This window comes from Tubulanus polymorphus, chromosome 7 (assembly GCF_964204645.1).
Source record: "Tubulanus polymorphus chromosome 7, tnTubPoly1.2, whole genome shotgun sequence".
Classification (NCBI taxonomy): domain Eukaryota; kingdom Metazoa; phylum Nemertea; class Palaeonemertea; order Tubulaniformes; family Tubulanidae; genus Tubulanus; species Tubulanus polymorphus.
The window spans coordinates 13,158,061-13,173,949 of NC_134031.1; the positions used below are offsets into that span (position 1 = coordinate 13,158,061).

Sequence of the window (15,889 nt, forward strand, 5' to 3'; positions counted from 1 at the left end):
TCGGAGATCGAAGTCCATGCCGAGATAAGTGAACTGTTGGGCCGGCATCAACTGAGATTTTTCCCTGTTTACGCGGAACCCTAGCTGATGGACTAAGTCCAAGACTGAGGTCATTGCCTCCCGACATTCCTGAGCCGAATTCGCGACTATTAACCAGTCGTCGAGGTAAACGAACAGTCGAACACCCCTTGACTGAAGTACCTTCTGAACTGACTTGACCAACTTGGTGAAAACCCACGGGGCCGTACTGAGGCCAAATGGAAGAGACCTGAATTGGAACTGGCGGCCTTTCCACTTTATCCTGAGAAATCGCCGAGATTTTGGGTGAATTGGAACCTGAAAGTAAGCATCTTTCAGGTCTAATGAAGCCGCCCATTGACCCGGACGGAGCCCTTGAATCACGTCCTTGGGCTTGGTCATCCGGAACCTTGGAATGTCTAGGTGCAGATTGAGGGATGACAGATCTATCACTGTCCGTTGACCCCCTGTGGCCTTTGGTACCATGAATATTCGAGAAAACCAGCCGGGAGAAGTTTCGTTGCAAACTGGTTCTATCGCTCCCTTCTCTGCCAGTTCCTTGAGAGCCGGAGAGATTAAGGCCTCCTGACCTGGTTTTGGCCGCATGTCGGGAGGTGACCTCATCAGGCGCGGTCGCCTTAGGAAACGGAGACGGTAGCCACGAGAGACGACCCGGGAGGGCCAACCGTCTCCAAAGAGGTCGGACCAGTGGGTTGCTGCCTGCTGCAGACAACCTCCCACTGGTCCCAAGAATTCATTTCGAGTTTTTCCGAAAGGAAGAGCCCCTTTTTGGAGCCTTCCCCTTGCCTCGATACGAACCAGAACTGTTACGACCCGACGAGGCTTGACACGATTGTTGAAGTTGCGCGCTAGTTCTCCAACCGGCATCCGAAGCCGCCTGAGAAAGCGCTGAAGTTTGAGATGGTCCTGTTTGCATCTGTGCCGAACCTTGCGCCGCCGGCGTCGGACCAGAACGCTTTTTCCACGGAGTTCGGGGGTTGGAATTGGCCTGAACCTCCCGAATCTCCCTCAGCTCTGCGGAAACCGGAGCGCACCAACCGGAGAAGAGACGTGAAGACGTCCCCAATGGGGCTCTCAGCAAAGCATTGGACACCATATCCCGTAGACGAGTTTTGGCACTGGAGTCCATCACTGACTGACGGGAGGCTAACACCAGATTAGCCTGACCCCGAACCGACAACGGAATTACATGCGAAACAGACCGAGCCAAAGATTGGATAATCCGGTCCATTCCCTCCAGTTTTAGGGCAACTGACTCTGGGTCGGAGCCGGTGGCGTGAGTCTCGCGAAGCTCACCCGTCAACACCTTAAGTGCCATATCTTGAAACGAACCAACCCTGGTAAGATTGTCCAGGATTGACGTCATGGCCACCAAACCGGACTTAGGCAAACGAATACCCGACTGTGCTGTAACAGTATCCGGGCTGATCAAAGTATAATCAGCATCCAGGCAGTTATGACTGTGATCCACAGCACCTGGAGTTGCGTAATACGCCGAGCGAAATGCGCCTATAGGTGGATCCGTTGAACTAAAATATTTCCCAGATTTCATACCCCGTTCTGGAGGGGGAAATGAAAATGTTCCAGGCCGACATTCACCCCATAATTGCGTATCCAATCGAGCCCATTCTCTCGAAACCGCTGACGATTCCCGTAAAACGTTAAGATCGGAGTCCGGAGGGCGATAAGCTTCCATTGACTCACCGACCAGAGGAGCTGCTGTGGGCTTAGCGCGAGTTGCCCCGTGCTTGACAAAGAACTCATTTATCATCGCTCTAAATGGCATGTCCCCCGCTGGTTCGGATAAAACTGAACGGGACGGAGATACATTGCGAGCCAGGGAAGCCCCCATCGTCTGGGGCAACCCACAATTGCTCGCGAAAAGAACGACCCCAGAAGGAATTGCCGCTTCTGGGACCGGATCCTCATTGAAATCAGACCCTACCGCAGCATCCAGGAATTCAGAATTCAGAATTCAGAAAGGGAGTCAGAATTCCGAAGAACTGAGTGGGCTGGCGAACTTCTAACCGGACAATCAGGAATAGGCTTACCTGTTGTAGAGGTTGCAGCGACTTGTTGCGACGAAGATAACAAGTTTAAAATTTTCTCTTCAAATACATGGAAATCCTTCTGAGTCAGGTATTTTCCAGTATCTCGACGATCATGCCGACTTCGGTGACGGTCCCTCAAACGGGATCGAGACCTACTAGAAGAATCGCTTTCATCGCTAACCGACGTCGACGAACGCTGAGAAGACCGACGGCGAAACATCCGACAATAACGATCGTAGTCCCTCTCGCGATCAAACCTTGACCTGCGAGGAGATCTTGCTCGTTTATTACGCTCACGGCCTCTAAATCTAGTGGGAGAGCGAGCTCTATCCCCGGAGCGACGATCAGAATCAGACGATGAACGTACCGGATGTTTTGAACCGGACTACGTCTGGACCGGACCGGTGCCCGAACTGGACCGATGCCCGACCCGGACCGCCGCGGTAGTCGCGAACGGCCCGCACCGGTTCGGTCGGTTCCGAACATATAGTCTGAACCGGCCGAACCGGTGAACGACCAGAGACCGGTGAATGACCGGAGACCGGTGCCGGTGAACCAGCGTTCCTCCCCGGTGAACGGAGTTGGGAAGCCGATCGTACCTGAACGACCGGCGACCGCTCCGCTTTACGATAAGAAACAGGATTAGAAACGTCGGTTGGCACGTCGGCCGAAACCGACGAATCCCTGCTAACTCGACGACGATCTCTTAGTTTAAGAGCCTTATCGGTCCGAAGCCAAAGGTCCTCGGACCACACCTCGCAAATCTTGCAAGGATTGCTCCTTGCACATATTTGACCGGATTTGCGCCTGCACGATGCACATGAATCGTGGTTGTCCCAGGCGCCAAACAAATGCCCGCATTCCTCCCCGCCTCGATGTTGACCCTTAGGAGGGGGTGGCATAATTATCCTGTTACAAATCAAAACAATTCAATTCAATCAAATTATATTTGTAAATAAAATTCTTACGGAAAAATAGAAACCAGGGATAACCCCCAAACCGAACGGACTCACCGTTATGAGAGTGAAAACTCCCTAATATCCTAATTCCCAGATTTTTACGGCGAAAAAATCCAACGCGTTCTACTGCGAGAACGCCAAGAAAAAAGATGGCGGATTTCGCCGGTGGCTAAATGCAATACCGCAGGGCCGGGTCGTATAGAAAAACCATTGGCGATCAATCCAAATTTAGAAAATATTGGCAAAAACCATAGGAAAGGGTACAGTACTCGACAGAAATACTGCGGACTCTGTCAGAGCGTCCATGGTCTGCGTAGAGGTTTGCTCTGGGAAACGGTTGAGTCCAGCGGAACGTAGTGCAATCCCGTTCGGGAAACTGGCGGTTTCTGTTTATTCCGTTATCCAATTTAGGCTCAAGCCAGGAAATTCTTGGTGTGTGGTACGGTCGATTCGGGTTCATGTATAACTACAAGGTCGTATGTTATTGAGTGGACAGAAGGGTGTGCATCGCTATCTGTAGGTTCTAACATAGGGTTGGGCCCGATCCTTAGTTCTCGGAGGATAGTTTTCGAATCGGCCCAGTCGTTATGTTCCTGGATCTATAAGCAATCTACACCCGGGATTGCGGGAATTGCTTACTCATGTGTTAGGTCGAGCTAAGCCTGAGAGTCATTTATTATTCTACACACAAACATAACTTCCTGTGGTGGTCGTTGACCCTCTCATACACATCTTTCCAGTTGTTTACGCGACGCAGGCGGATCCTTTGTAGTGGCGCTATTTTATATCCATCTATTACATCAGTACACATATACATATATACACTCTGAGGATAAATAAGAGGATCACGCTTCCACTATGATCGACTCTGGTACGAGCGAGTGCACACGCTCGTCCGGTGAGTATTTGCAGGTACTATGCGGATGAAGAGATAAGCCAGATTTTTAATGTATTCTAACTACGAAACGCTACATATACAAAGAATACTTACATGCTTCTTGAGAAATTCATCTACATTTGTATCAGGTTTTAAGAAGTCTGACCAACTAAGGCCTGAATTTCGCCATAAATCACCAACTTTGATTTTGCCCTAAAGATAATTTTCATAAATTCAATATAACTCAATCAACACAATCGTAGAAATCTATTTTCTGTGGATCAATGAAAAAGGCCAGAGGAACCTTAAATAAGTATAATAATTGAGGTAAATCAGGACCCAGTTTGACAGTTAACTTTCAATCAAAGAGGTGGTCCAATGTCTTAACTCGTGACATATACGAATTCATTAGTTTATTTAGAATGGCCTGAATGAGACTTCATTTTCAAAAACTTACTAATCTATGGCCAGCACAATGTAGGATTTCAGACATCAGATGACCTGCTTTAGCCTGAACTGGCTTGACAGCATCTCGCAGGAAACTTAAAGGTACGCTTCCATCTTGAACCATTGGCCCTATTAGCTCTCCTAAATACTCCCAGATTTTTGGAACATCTATTTCCATGTCCTCAGCATATTCAAGTACTTCATGTAAACTGTAAAATCAATGAAGCAGAGTTTAGGTGAAGGCATTGAAATTAAACAAGAGGACCATAAGGTCCACCATATGGTCGAAAACAGATGTTCACAATTAACTAGTAATGGATGAGGTCAGTTTCTTTTGCCAGTGAAATCAAATTTGTTCAATGTTTCTTATCAAATTTTTTTGTTCTCTTCTTTGATGCGTTGTGACTGACATTTTAATGCTTCCTGAGACAGCGGAACAAACCACAAAATTGTGTGAAAATTCCGCAAAAAAAATTCAATTGACTTACAATCGATAGTGGAGGGATTTCAGAAGTATGGTTAAACTGGCCTAAAGCTGCGTTCACACTAGGATATCAGTGCAGTACGAAGTGTTAACACTTGGAAATAATTTGAGGCCTATTTACAGCTTATTCAGTTCCGTACTGAAATACAAAGCTTATTAAGCGCGGAATACGATTCCGCACCGAAAAACCCGATCTCAGTACGGAACTGAACTGGCCACGTATTTTCTGTAGTGTGAACGCAGATGCGGCGCTTAGCTAGCCGCCCATTTACATCTTCGTAGTACAATACACTAAACACTAATTACACTCCTCTCTATTGGCACACCGGAAGACTACTATACTGGGCTTACTAAGTGCTGAATTGCCAACTCGTAGTGTGAATGTAACTGGCAGTGTAAGCGTCGTATTTTGGTGAATTTGGTACCAGCGAAGTACAGTACTGCATAAGCGCAGAATCGCGGCTTTAGTTCTTAATGATTAAGTACTCACAACATTTATTAAAGCATCTATTTGTGAGCATAAATCATAATTCAATTTACTCATCAACATAATGATAAGTCCAATCTACGACGATGTGAGTTTCAATGTTTCCTTCGTAAACAAATATAGTAATGCTGGAGGAAATTTCTGCACTTGAGCATCTTACCCCTTTAGGTAGTTCTCCACGGTTATGGTGCCTTTACTGACAAGATCGTGCAGTAAATGTCCTGAATGTTTCCGCGCTTGTTGCGATCGTTCAAGAACGTGATTGATGACATTTGATACAAAGTAGAAGTTTGACTGGCGATGTAGTTCTTCGACGCATAAAATAGCTTCCTGTAACAAGGTAATTAATTAGAACAACTAACAACATGCCTCTAAGATGAGACAAAACAACTATGTATGGGGGGGGGGGGTCATTTTCATTAATATAATTCAAATACAAATAGGAGATGCCAAAATTTATCTATGAAATGTATTTTGAAGCAAATGTGGCAGACAGGCAGGTATTCATCTTACTGAAGCCTAGAATATACTCAACAAGTCTGACACTGCAGCCATAAATATTATCACCACAGGGACGCCTAACGCTATTTTTGTTACCCTCATCACTCGGAATACCATATATAATATGTTCCTACAAGGGCTGATGGTGTACCCTGAAGAATCTAGACAATTGTATCAGAAAGGCATATATGAGAAAACTGAAGCTTACCTCCAAAGCTATGACAAACCCAACTACGTACCTTAATATCCAATATTTGAAGATATTCATCAAGAATCGCACGCGTTTTCTTCTCCCACATATTTTCATCCATTTCAGGTAAAATTGGCACCGGTACAGCAGCAGCTACTGGTTGTGGCGGAACAGCCTTTTCTGGCTCTGGCTCTCTAGTTCGGCTATTGTCGCGACTACCTTCACGAGATGCATCAGCATGGCTACCTCTACGCGAACCTTGTCGACTTCCTTGGCCATCACGCACATTGAAGTTCCTATAAGTTAACCGAATTAGCGTATAAGTTAACCAATCATATTGGAATCAGCTTTAAGTAATGTTCTTATGCTAGCGGTAATAGAAATGTTCACAAACATTAGTGTTTATGGAATCAATCAGTTAATATTATGAAGTCGAATAAATTTAATTTAATGTGCCGTTAATATGTTGTGCTATGTCAATAACAACCAGTCAAGAAATAATATCTATAGAGTAACGTGATCATTGAATTTCATGATTAGGAAAAACAATGTGTGCAAGAAACGACTGTTGAGATGCAGGTATCTAACTCTAACGCTACCGATTTTCAGAATTTCTCGTTTTTAGAAGACATTGACAAAACATATAAACCAAGATCCGAGATGTATGCCGGGTTTTTTCTTCCACTGTCAATGATCATCGTATACATGAATATCCCCAGGTCACATCCCAAAAAACTTCTTGTATCCATGCATAAGACACACCTGCATTAAGAAGGTTCCATTCTACGAAAAAAGTGCGCCCTATAGCAGGTATTTATGGTAGTTGTAAATTTGACCTCTTTCAATCAATACTTCAGAATGTCAGCGTAACTTTGAATAACCATGCACTGATTTTACTTCCTGGTTCAACGGTGTTCACTAAACGTTTGTCTTAAAAAACTTCAGCTGGACAGCATGCACAGGATCCAAAGGCAATAGGCGTTTCTCCATATAAATCTTCTCGACTTAAGTCCATAATGGTAGCGGAAGAGTTAACAAATACTGCATCAGAAATACAAAGCTCAACTCTTTAACAGGTCTGTGACCCAGTGTACTGCGGAGGTCAGTCATTTTGGCAGTTATGAGCTGTATTTAGAAACCTTCAAATCAGAGAGCTGTAGTATATGAACTATTGATCATACATCTTGCCATTCAAGAAAAAGTTGTTACTAACTAATTATCCTTTCAAAATTTGAATTTTTTCTATCATTCAAAAATCATTCAAATTTATACTACTTAATTACGCGGAATGCCTGATTTTACCATAAATGCATAAATAAATCAAAATTGTAACTACATGTATTTATTTATGTTTGTTTCCATAATCAGTTTCACTTTCTGACTATTCTGAAGCTTTGAAATTGCTGTTTAATCACTGATTTAAGACATCTTTAAATATTTTTCTCAGCAAATTTTTGAATTAGTGATTTGATAAGATTTTTTCCATGATGCTGGGAAAACTGGGAAGTCTAGGAAGCCCCTATATGCATAACTCAAATTAATCCCGAAGAAATGGAAATATCTCGAAGGAAAGAAGTATTTTTGACCAAATCAGCATTTGCGTAATACGGTCAGTAAAACCACCATCACCAACATCCGAATGTGAGAGAGTGTAGAGGATAACTACAGTACCTGTTATTAGACCGGCTAATGTTGTCGTACCTTGCAACCGCGAGGGCCGCTTCCTTCTCTGCCTCCATTGAATACCGAGACATTTTACCACGCTGTGTTGGTTGCGACTGACGCCCCTTCGGCTCCAGACGACCAACCATTCCGCGAGAACCACTACCTCTTGAACGTGAATCGAATCCACCACCTTCGTGTTGGCTCAATGCTGAAAACCTACAAAGGAGAGCATATGACATGACTTTGGCCCTTACGGGTTTCAACAGCACAGCGTTAGAGCTAGGTCACTACACACTGCAGTGGGATGAAAAGCCCGGAAACTAGCAAATTTCACTGCCAGATGTAGAATTACTAATGTGGATACATAATAAGTGTCATTCTTATCACTCTGATCACTAGATAGCCCAGAAGACAATGCTTAATGGATTAGTTTAAATCAAAATACATATACCTAAGATTCTGGACAGATATTCAGTATATGATCTTTACTCAAATATTGGACACCTAACTTTGAAGAAAATCAATCCCATCAATCCCACAGTTATTCTTATCGACGAAACTATAGAAATTATGAGATGCTCCTTTGGACAGTTTTGTCCACAGTAAATCCCCAAATAGTATTTGTTTCTTGTCTTGTGAAATATCTGGAAATTTCTATTATCGGCCTAGTCTTCTCTACACATTCTCATCTCAAATCCTTAAAAATACTTAAGCAAAAACATATCTGAACGCAACATGCTGAGAATATATATCACTTATAACAGCAGTGCATTCATGTTGGGAATATCTTCTTCGTGAGGTCAGATGACCGTAAGCCTATAGATGTTACTAAAAATAACTCTAACGCTGTACTATTGTTTCTGGATTTAAACTGCCCAGGGTTTCAATTAGTTGCACTTTGCTTTTACATTGATCATCATCACATTAATCAATAACTCCCTGGCCCTGGGCTCTATAAACCAGCCAATTATTGCATCTACTTGTATAACAGTAATTTATTTCTTTATACTGACCTATTTCCTGGGGTGGAAGGCCGTTCTGGTTCTTGGTTCTGTTTTCCGCCACCACTGCTTCCCCGGCCCCAACTGAACCCAGGTCGTCCACCAGGACCTAACTGAAAGTTTTCATCCATGGTTGTCTGCAAAACAATACAAAAGGTCCATAGACCATGAGATTTTGTTGAGAATATCAAAATTTCCAGATAATTTGGGTAAACGAACAAGAGCCCCAGGCAGGGGGGGTCAATGAAGCTTAAGTTATTAACAGAGCTGCCTAAGAACAAGAAACGAAATTCTTAATACCGACTTTACATGATGGTGTATGTTAAAATCCAGTATCAAAATTAAATGTCAGTAAATATACTCTAGAATTTAAGCATTTATAATTCATTAAGATTTAATTATAGGCACACTACTAATTCTAACGATTAAGAATATGCGCGCTTGCTGTTTACCACGGCAGCCCGCAGTTCATGGTTCATTGTGCAACTGCTGACCCAAATTGTCTGCCATTCACTGCCCATGTTATGCCAAATTCACTGCCAACTGCAGCGACTTAAGAAATGAGCTAATTTTCAAGCCAGTTACCATTTGCGATATTTATGCCATTTTGATTAGAGTACTGATTTTACAGTAGAACTTGCTTGATTTGGATCACCTGGGACTGTAAAATTTTGTCCATATTATGTGCTCTTATTTGAATCAAAATACCTTCCTGGAATGTAAGTCCGAAATGAGTGAAACCTCGAATAAAAGCAATCCGAACTGTGCAATAGCCCAAAAAAATGGCCCTAAGACCCTGTTATCAATCAATGTCATATTCTAGACTCGAGCACGTGGCTTAATTTATTAGCACATCAAGGTCATCCATCCGATTTAAGATAAAAGCTATTTTTACCAAACCTTGCAGAATTGTCAATGATATTTTCTGTAGTGCTAATATTCCTCCCAAAACAAAATTAACTAAGGATTTCACAGAAATTGATCTTGAAATACAATTTTAAATCTTAAAATAAAACCCGAAGTATAATTGGCTTTTTAAAACTGATATTTTTGCATGCAGATTTTCGCGAAAAACCTCATTTAAATTTCAACGAGGCCCTTTTTCAAAATTCAGCTCCCTAGGATTTGGAGAATGGATCATGTGTAAATGAATCATTGTAAGAATATATGCTCAGATGCACAGTCATAGAGCCTTAGCTCTAGAAACCATGTCATGAACATTCGCTCCATTCGTATAGTAATAGGTGCTCATAGGCTCGGCCTACGGCTGGCCTGGAGTTTTTAACATCTAAAATATACACTACTTGCACAAGATTACTCAGTACAGTAGAAATTATATTCCTACAGGCCCCAAGAATTAAATTTGATTGTTACCTTCGGAAGTTTCATTCTGTTAGGATCAATGGGAATTTTTGTTGAAACTGTCACAGTTTTCCAGCCATCTGATTCCTGAGATTGACCCATTCCTGATCGGCTACCTACATATAAAAATAAATAATTGGAAACAATTATTTCTTGGCCTCAGACCAATTCTGGGTGCAACCATATTGATTTTGTTGGCATTGTGGACTGAACAGAGAAGTTAGCCAAATGAACTCAAATATCTCACCTCTCCTATTATCTTTCTTCAGGTTCATTGCTGGTGGAACAACAACCATTTGACTTAGAAGTGATTTTTCTGCACTTTCTTTCGCAGCTTCTTTGTGAATTTCAGCAATTGTTTTCGGAGCATTGTCAACTCTTCTGGGAACCCAGTTGTTCTATAAAACAATTTTTGTCCGAGTTAATGTATTTAATTTGGTATTTTTTTTGTCAAATGGGGGAACACATGCATGTACACACAAATTCCATGCCTAATTTATTCAATACAGCATACGCACACATTCTATGCCAAAATTATTTAATAAAATTTCCCTTGAAAGGTTAATAAACGACCAGGGCTCCACAGGGATGAAAAACGGCCCATATTGAAAAAAGTCGGAAAATATTTTCAAAAAAAAAGAATTTTTTTGGGGAACAAAAATCAGTAACTTTTAGCCAAAAAACTTACTTCCTTTTGGTCAAAATGTTAATAGTTTGGGCCTGAATTAGAGCCGCTTTTTGAATGAGACGTCATATTGGTTTCTCCGACACCACAGTTGTGCTAACAACTGCCGAAAACCGTCTTAAGGAGCACTCTGGACACTATGGAGCGATTTAGGTGATTAAAGCGCTTGAGGTGATTTACACTGTTCTCAGGAATAAAGAAAATGTTAGAAAAGGTCGGAAATCCATCTATGGTCGGAAGATTTTCATCCCTGGCTCCAGTACGATCGACTAAGCAGGGATCTCAAGAAGGAAATAAGTAGTAGAAAATTGAACTAGTCAGAATCACAGAAAAGATCCCACGAAGTTGGTGCTTGAGCGCCATAGGCGAGATAGGGGTAGCCCCTCGACGCTAGACAGTTTTAGATTTTTTCCATCCAACAGAGTGGTTTTCCATGAAGATAGAGTGTATCTGCTAATGGACTGGTTGCCTGTTGAATTCTGAGCCTAGACTGTTTGCCTGTCTAAAGACATGTGTATCTCCTTAACCGTACGACTCCAATCTCCGCTTACACCTCGCCTTCTATAGTGCACTATAGTGATTTTTTCAATGTTAGAACGACGATCGCACTAATGATAGCGCATTAAGTGAGCCTCGTCATTCTGAAGCCATCATCGCTAAGAATGACGATGTTGTAATAGCGAATTGGAAAGGCTCACCCCACCCTTATTCTAACATCAAATTTACATTGATCTCGGAGACCACACAAAATCACCGGCAAAACAGTGGATTTCCGCTGAACTCTGCGATCCCCGACTGAGAACATTTTACTTTTTAGCATAGAAATCGATAATCGATAACTGTCTGAAGGGCACAAGGGCGGCTATTTTCAGGGGCGCGGCAGATCGCCCCTCTATTTTTTGGCTAGATGAAGCACTGAATACATGGATTGCTTAATGCTTCGCCCAATAAGCCGAGGCCCTTCATCAGGAGATTTTAATTCATTGATTTGTCAATTAGTTTGTCTTAATTGACGATGTATGAGGCTTACAATACATGTCTGCTGATGTGTGAGAGTACTGTGTATATGATAAGACTCACTCAGGTGATTACTAACACACAGAACCATATATTGTAACCTATATTCGCACACGCGGCTGACTGCTGACGTGCGTATATACAAATATACTAGTGCTGCGCTATTAGATTGCCGCTGTGAGGTGATGAATGAAATGAAGTAACAAAATAGTTCTAAATAGATTATTGGTAGTAAATATTGACCTCAAATATGGAACACACATCAATTTTGATGATCTTCAGGAGCATTAGAGTGACATAGTTTGGAAAGTAATTACTCAGGTCAGATTGTATCCATCCAATAAGCCAATCATGATATTTTGGGGTAAAAATCTGAGGCTAGAAAATCGGCTTAGTAGCCGGATAATACAGTACATGGTAATGGGTTTCCCAGCATATGGCAGAACAAACAATACTATTTTCTTGATAATAATGTAGGTGAGAAAGCCCTTCAGTATCCAACATTGCACTTGAATGTGATATCATTATCTAGAAACAAGGTCAGGCATAGATCAGTTGAATGGGGAAATATTCCAAATTTTGCACATTTTCTCCTTGAACTTCTTAACAGCTTACAGCTGATGGAGAAAACTTTCAGTAATAATTCCAACCCCTATTTCCCTCATAATGACAAAATATCAGCTGTGTATATCCAGTGTGGTTACAATTTCTGAGAGCTAACAGAAAGTTAGTCTTAGAGACTATCATACTTATTACGCTTTCGGACTACTATCGAATGAAAGAGATTCTGGGTGACAGTAGCTAAGGATTTAAGAGTCCAGGTCTGACAGACAGAAGAAATTTTACTAGATTCAATCACCTAATGTAAGCAAGGATATGAAAAACAACTCACCCTTCGTAACTCAATCACATCTTGTAACATGAATCTTGTGCGGGAACTAACTTCTTTCTTCTTAATGATTTTTTCCTTTTGCTGGAAATACTGATCCATTCTTGGCTACAAAACAGAAATTACAACGCTGTATCAAAGAAAAGAAATTTTATTCATTTAATTTTTTGTTTGAGTCCACAGATACCACACAACACCACTTCGAGTCTGATAAAATTCTTGATTAAGATTATCGATGCTCAATGGTACTAGTGTACAAAATGAAATGACCTTACATCTAATCACAATCACCAAACGTTGTCATGAATAACAACTTTATAACAAGGTGCCCATGGGCACTGTAAGATTCAGTGCAGAAGTTAGTGAACTGAAGGAGTTAATCATATCCACCATACTAGACCATACATTGGTTTAGTAAGTTTAGAAATTTTAGAAATGGAAGGTGTTTTCCAAGCACTTTGAGCGATCTTGAACCCATGATCGAATATTATATTTTGGAAAGTAATGGCTATTTCCAATGTGGCATATCCTCATTCGATGACAATCGACATCTCATGCATTACGGGTCGAGCCCTGGATTATTGCAGCTAAAATGCGTGAAGGAAATTTATTTTGCACCCTTGCAAAAGAATAATCTTTACCTTGCCCTTTTCATGGTCTAGCTCTTTACCAATAGTTGAAAGAAGACGGCATAAACATTCCAAGTTATCTTCGTCATTAGACTTTAATAACGTTACTATACACTCATGCATGATGTTTTCAGTGAGCATGTTCAATTTGAACAGTTCACCAATAAACCTGTTATAAGAAGAAACATATAAACATTTCAGCTAAAATGTGGTATGCCATGTGTGTCTCCCCGGAGTAAGCCAACTGTAATGGAGGAAGAAATTGATAACAGGTAGCACCTATTGTATACTTTACATATCAGCAAATTTCACTTAATTGCACATCAACTGGTTAAGAATTGTTGGTTCAAACCAGTAACATGCCAACAAGAAATTCAAGATGGCTGCCCTGGAGGCCATAGGCCTATTAAATTGCCCAATCTTCACATCTTGTTCTGAGATAAGCCATTCAGATTTGAGCTAGTTTCACTCATGGGAAAATTCAAGATGGCAGTTATATAAATAAGGTGGCCATAGTTGATAACCTCCATTTTCAGTAGAAGTGGACATCGCACCTGCCCCAATCCTCATACCAAGTTTCAGGAATATCCATCAAGAAAAGCAGGCTGTGTCTTGTTAACAAAGGCTACCAGTCTGCCATAATGATTCAGATGGGCCAACTTTAGGGCTGCAGATGTGTGTAGGGTAGATGCATCTTCAGTCAACCTTGTTTAATCCACCTCTGGTTTAACTGTATAAGTGCTTATTCCGTACAATATTTAGATTGGTGTTCCAGTTCATAAGTTATTCCCTTTAAGATTCTTATTCATATCACCTGTCTAGAACATACGGTTCCAGTGGGAAAATAAAGCAGTGCATACACTGATGCTAGTGTACATTTGATTCAAAGAAACAAAATAACAGGTGCTGAATGTCTTTGACCTCCCCATCTAATGATGGTGCTTGGTTTTGCACTGATTTCAAATTAATTTGAAATCAGTGCAAATTCGCTCATTCCCTGACTTTTCCGTAGCATGTGTGTTGTTTTCCTTGACTTGATCTTCTATGAATCCACTCAATCAACAGTCAAAAGACATAGATAAGAAGTGGTTAATTGTACATGGGATCTAACTACATTAACTAATTTCCCAGACTTTCCCTCATTTTGGCTTTTATTACAAAATTCCCAGACTTTCCTCTGGCTTACAGAAAAAAATTCCCCGACTCCCAGGTGGTCACCCAGATTTAATTGTGGCCACATGACTTAGTAGGCAATCTAACCATCCGTAAACTGGATAGTACATGGGTAATGCGTTGAAAGTTATAGTCAATACAGATTATCATACAAGTTTATACCCAGATCAGAGGGCCAAAAATGAAGTTGAATGGCAGTTTTTCTACCATAATCTCTGAATTGAGCCTTTAGGGCATTACATCACTTACCTTATGTTACCTATAGACCTTCGTTTCGATTTAGCATACGCGTAATTTAATTCTTCTTGTAATACTTTCTTTTCTTCTTCCTGTTTGAAATCAAAATAAATTCATGAACTACAGAACAGGACAATTAATGGCCAAACTGACAAACAGACTGACAAAAAGATAATGCAAAGGACTAAATTCCTCAGTGGATTTAAAATCAGGTCATTCCATGTCTTTCAAAAATGTTTTTTCTGAAAACTGAGGTCAACTTTTACCCAGGGTATATAAATAAAGGACCATGGATCCAGTAGGATCAACTGAATACATTTTATTCTTTAGCACAAAAACGGATTTGTTCTTGGATTTGCAATGATGTATAAACAGCTGATAAAGATGAAATAATCGTAGACTTTGTAGTAAGCATGTTCACCTTTGATGATATACATGGTAATGGGTTTTCCCTTCGAGTCACAAGTACATGGTAGAACAGTTCTAGATAATGTCACTGGGAAAGCCCTTCTAGAGGAATTTCCAAGTGATGCCCTTCTGAAGGGCTTTCCCTGTGATGTCAGGAAACAAGGTCAGGCATCCATTAGTAGAGTGGGGAAAAATTCAGTGAAGTTTTGTACATTTTCTCCCAGCACTTCCAAACCGCTTAGAGCTGATGGACAAAACTTGCCATATCAATTCCAATACCTATTTCCCCCCTAATGACAAAATATCAGTTCTGTATATCCATTGGTTACACTTTGTGCCACCAAGAGCTTACAGAAAGTTACTCTCAGAAACATTCTATAAGGATCAACACAGTTGATCCAAAAAATCCAATTTTTAAGGCCAAAATCCAAAGTCACCTTTTACATAAGTATATACAGTATGTACAATTTATACGCCTTACCGTTGCGGCTTCTTCGATTTTCTTCTTTGATTGTTCCATATCTGTTTCACTTGCTCGATCTTTTTCGAACTCTTTCTGACAACGGTTGAGCAATATGACTCGTGGTTTTATGTCCACTGGCAATTTCAACTGAAAATACGAGATTATACTGATCAATTAAAGCGTTCTAAAACTGAAACTGCACTTTTAGCAGGTCATCTACAAACTTTCAGATCTAATATACCAGCTACATCAAAAACTAACCTGTTGTATTCTTTGACACATGTGAGCATATGGCACACTGAAACTCGGTTCATCGATAGCCTAA

The 15,889-nt window shown here is 41.1% G+C and overlaps 2 protein-coding genes across 12 annotated transcripts in view; one reads left to right on the plus strand and one right to left on the minus strand.

Annotated features, from left to right (window-relative positions):
• The window catches only part of LOC141909360 (pre-mRNA-splicing factor ATP-dependent RNA helicase DHX16-like), a 415,810-nt gene that overhangs the window by 62,963 nt on the left and 336,958 nt on the right, over positions 1-15,889 (plus strand). The window lies entirely within an intron of this gene.
• Positions 1-15,889, minus strand: part of LOC141908367 (eukaryotic translation initiation factor 4 gamma 1-like) — a 67,125-nt gene that overhangs the window by 14,264 nt on the left and 36,972 nt on the right. For all 9 annotated transcript variants that reach the window (XM_074798396.1, XM_074798395.1, XM_074798399.1 and 6 more), the window contains 13 exons: positions 15,826-15,885; positions 15,583-15,711; positions 14,706-14,785; positions 13,296-13,452; positions 12,658-12,762; positions 10,311-10,461; positions 10,076-10,179; positions 8,714-8,838; positions 7,737-7,916; positions 6,085-6,331; positions 5,505-5,674; positions 4,384-4,582; positions 4,041-4,139 (listed from right to left, as the gene is read on the minus strand). In XM_074798396.1, the coding sequence (XP_074654497.1) occupies positions 4,041-4,139; positions 4,384-4,582; positions 5,505-5,674; positions 6,085-6,331; positions 7,737-7,916; positions 8,714-8,838; positions 10,076-10,179; positions 10,311-10,461; positions 12,658-12,762; positions 13,296-13,452; positions 14,706-14,785; positions 15,583-15,711; positions 15,826-15,885 (1,806 nt within the window). The remainder of the gene's footprint in view (positions 1-4,040; positions 4,140-4,383; positions 4,583-5,504; positions 5,675-6,084; positions 6,332-7,736; positions 7,917-8,713; positions 8,839-10,075; positions 10,180-10,310; positions 10,462-12,657; positions 12,763-13,295; positions 13,453-14,705; positions 14,786-15,582; positions 15,712-15,825; positions 15,886-15,889) is intronic.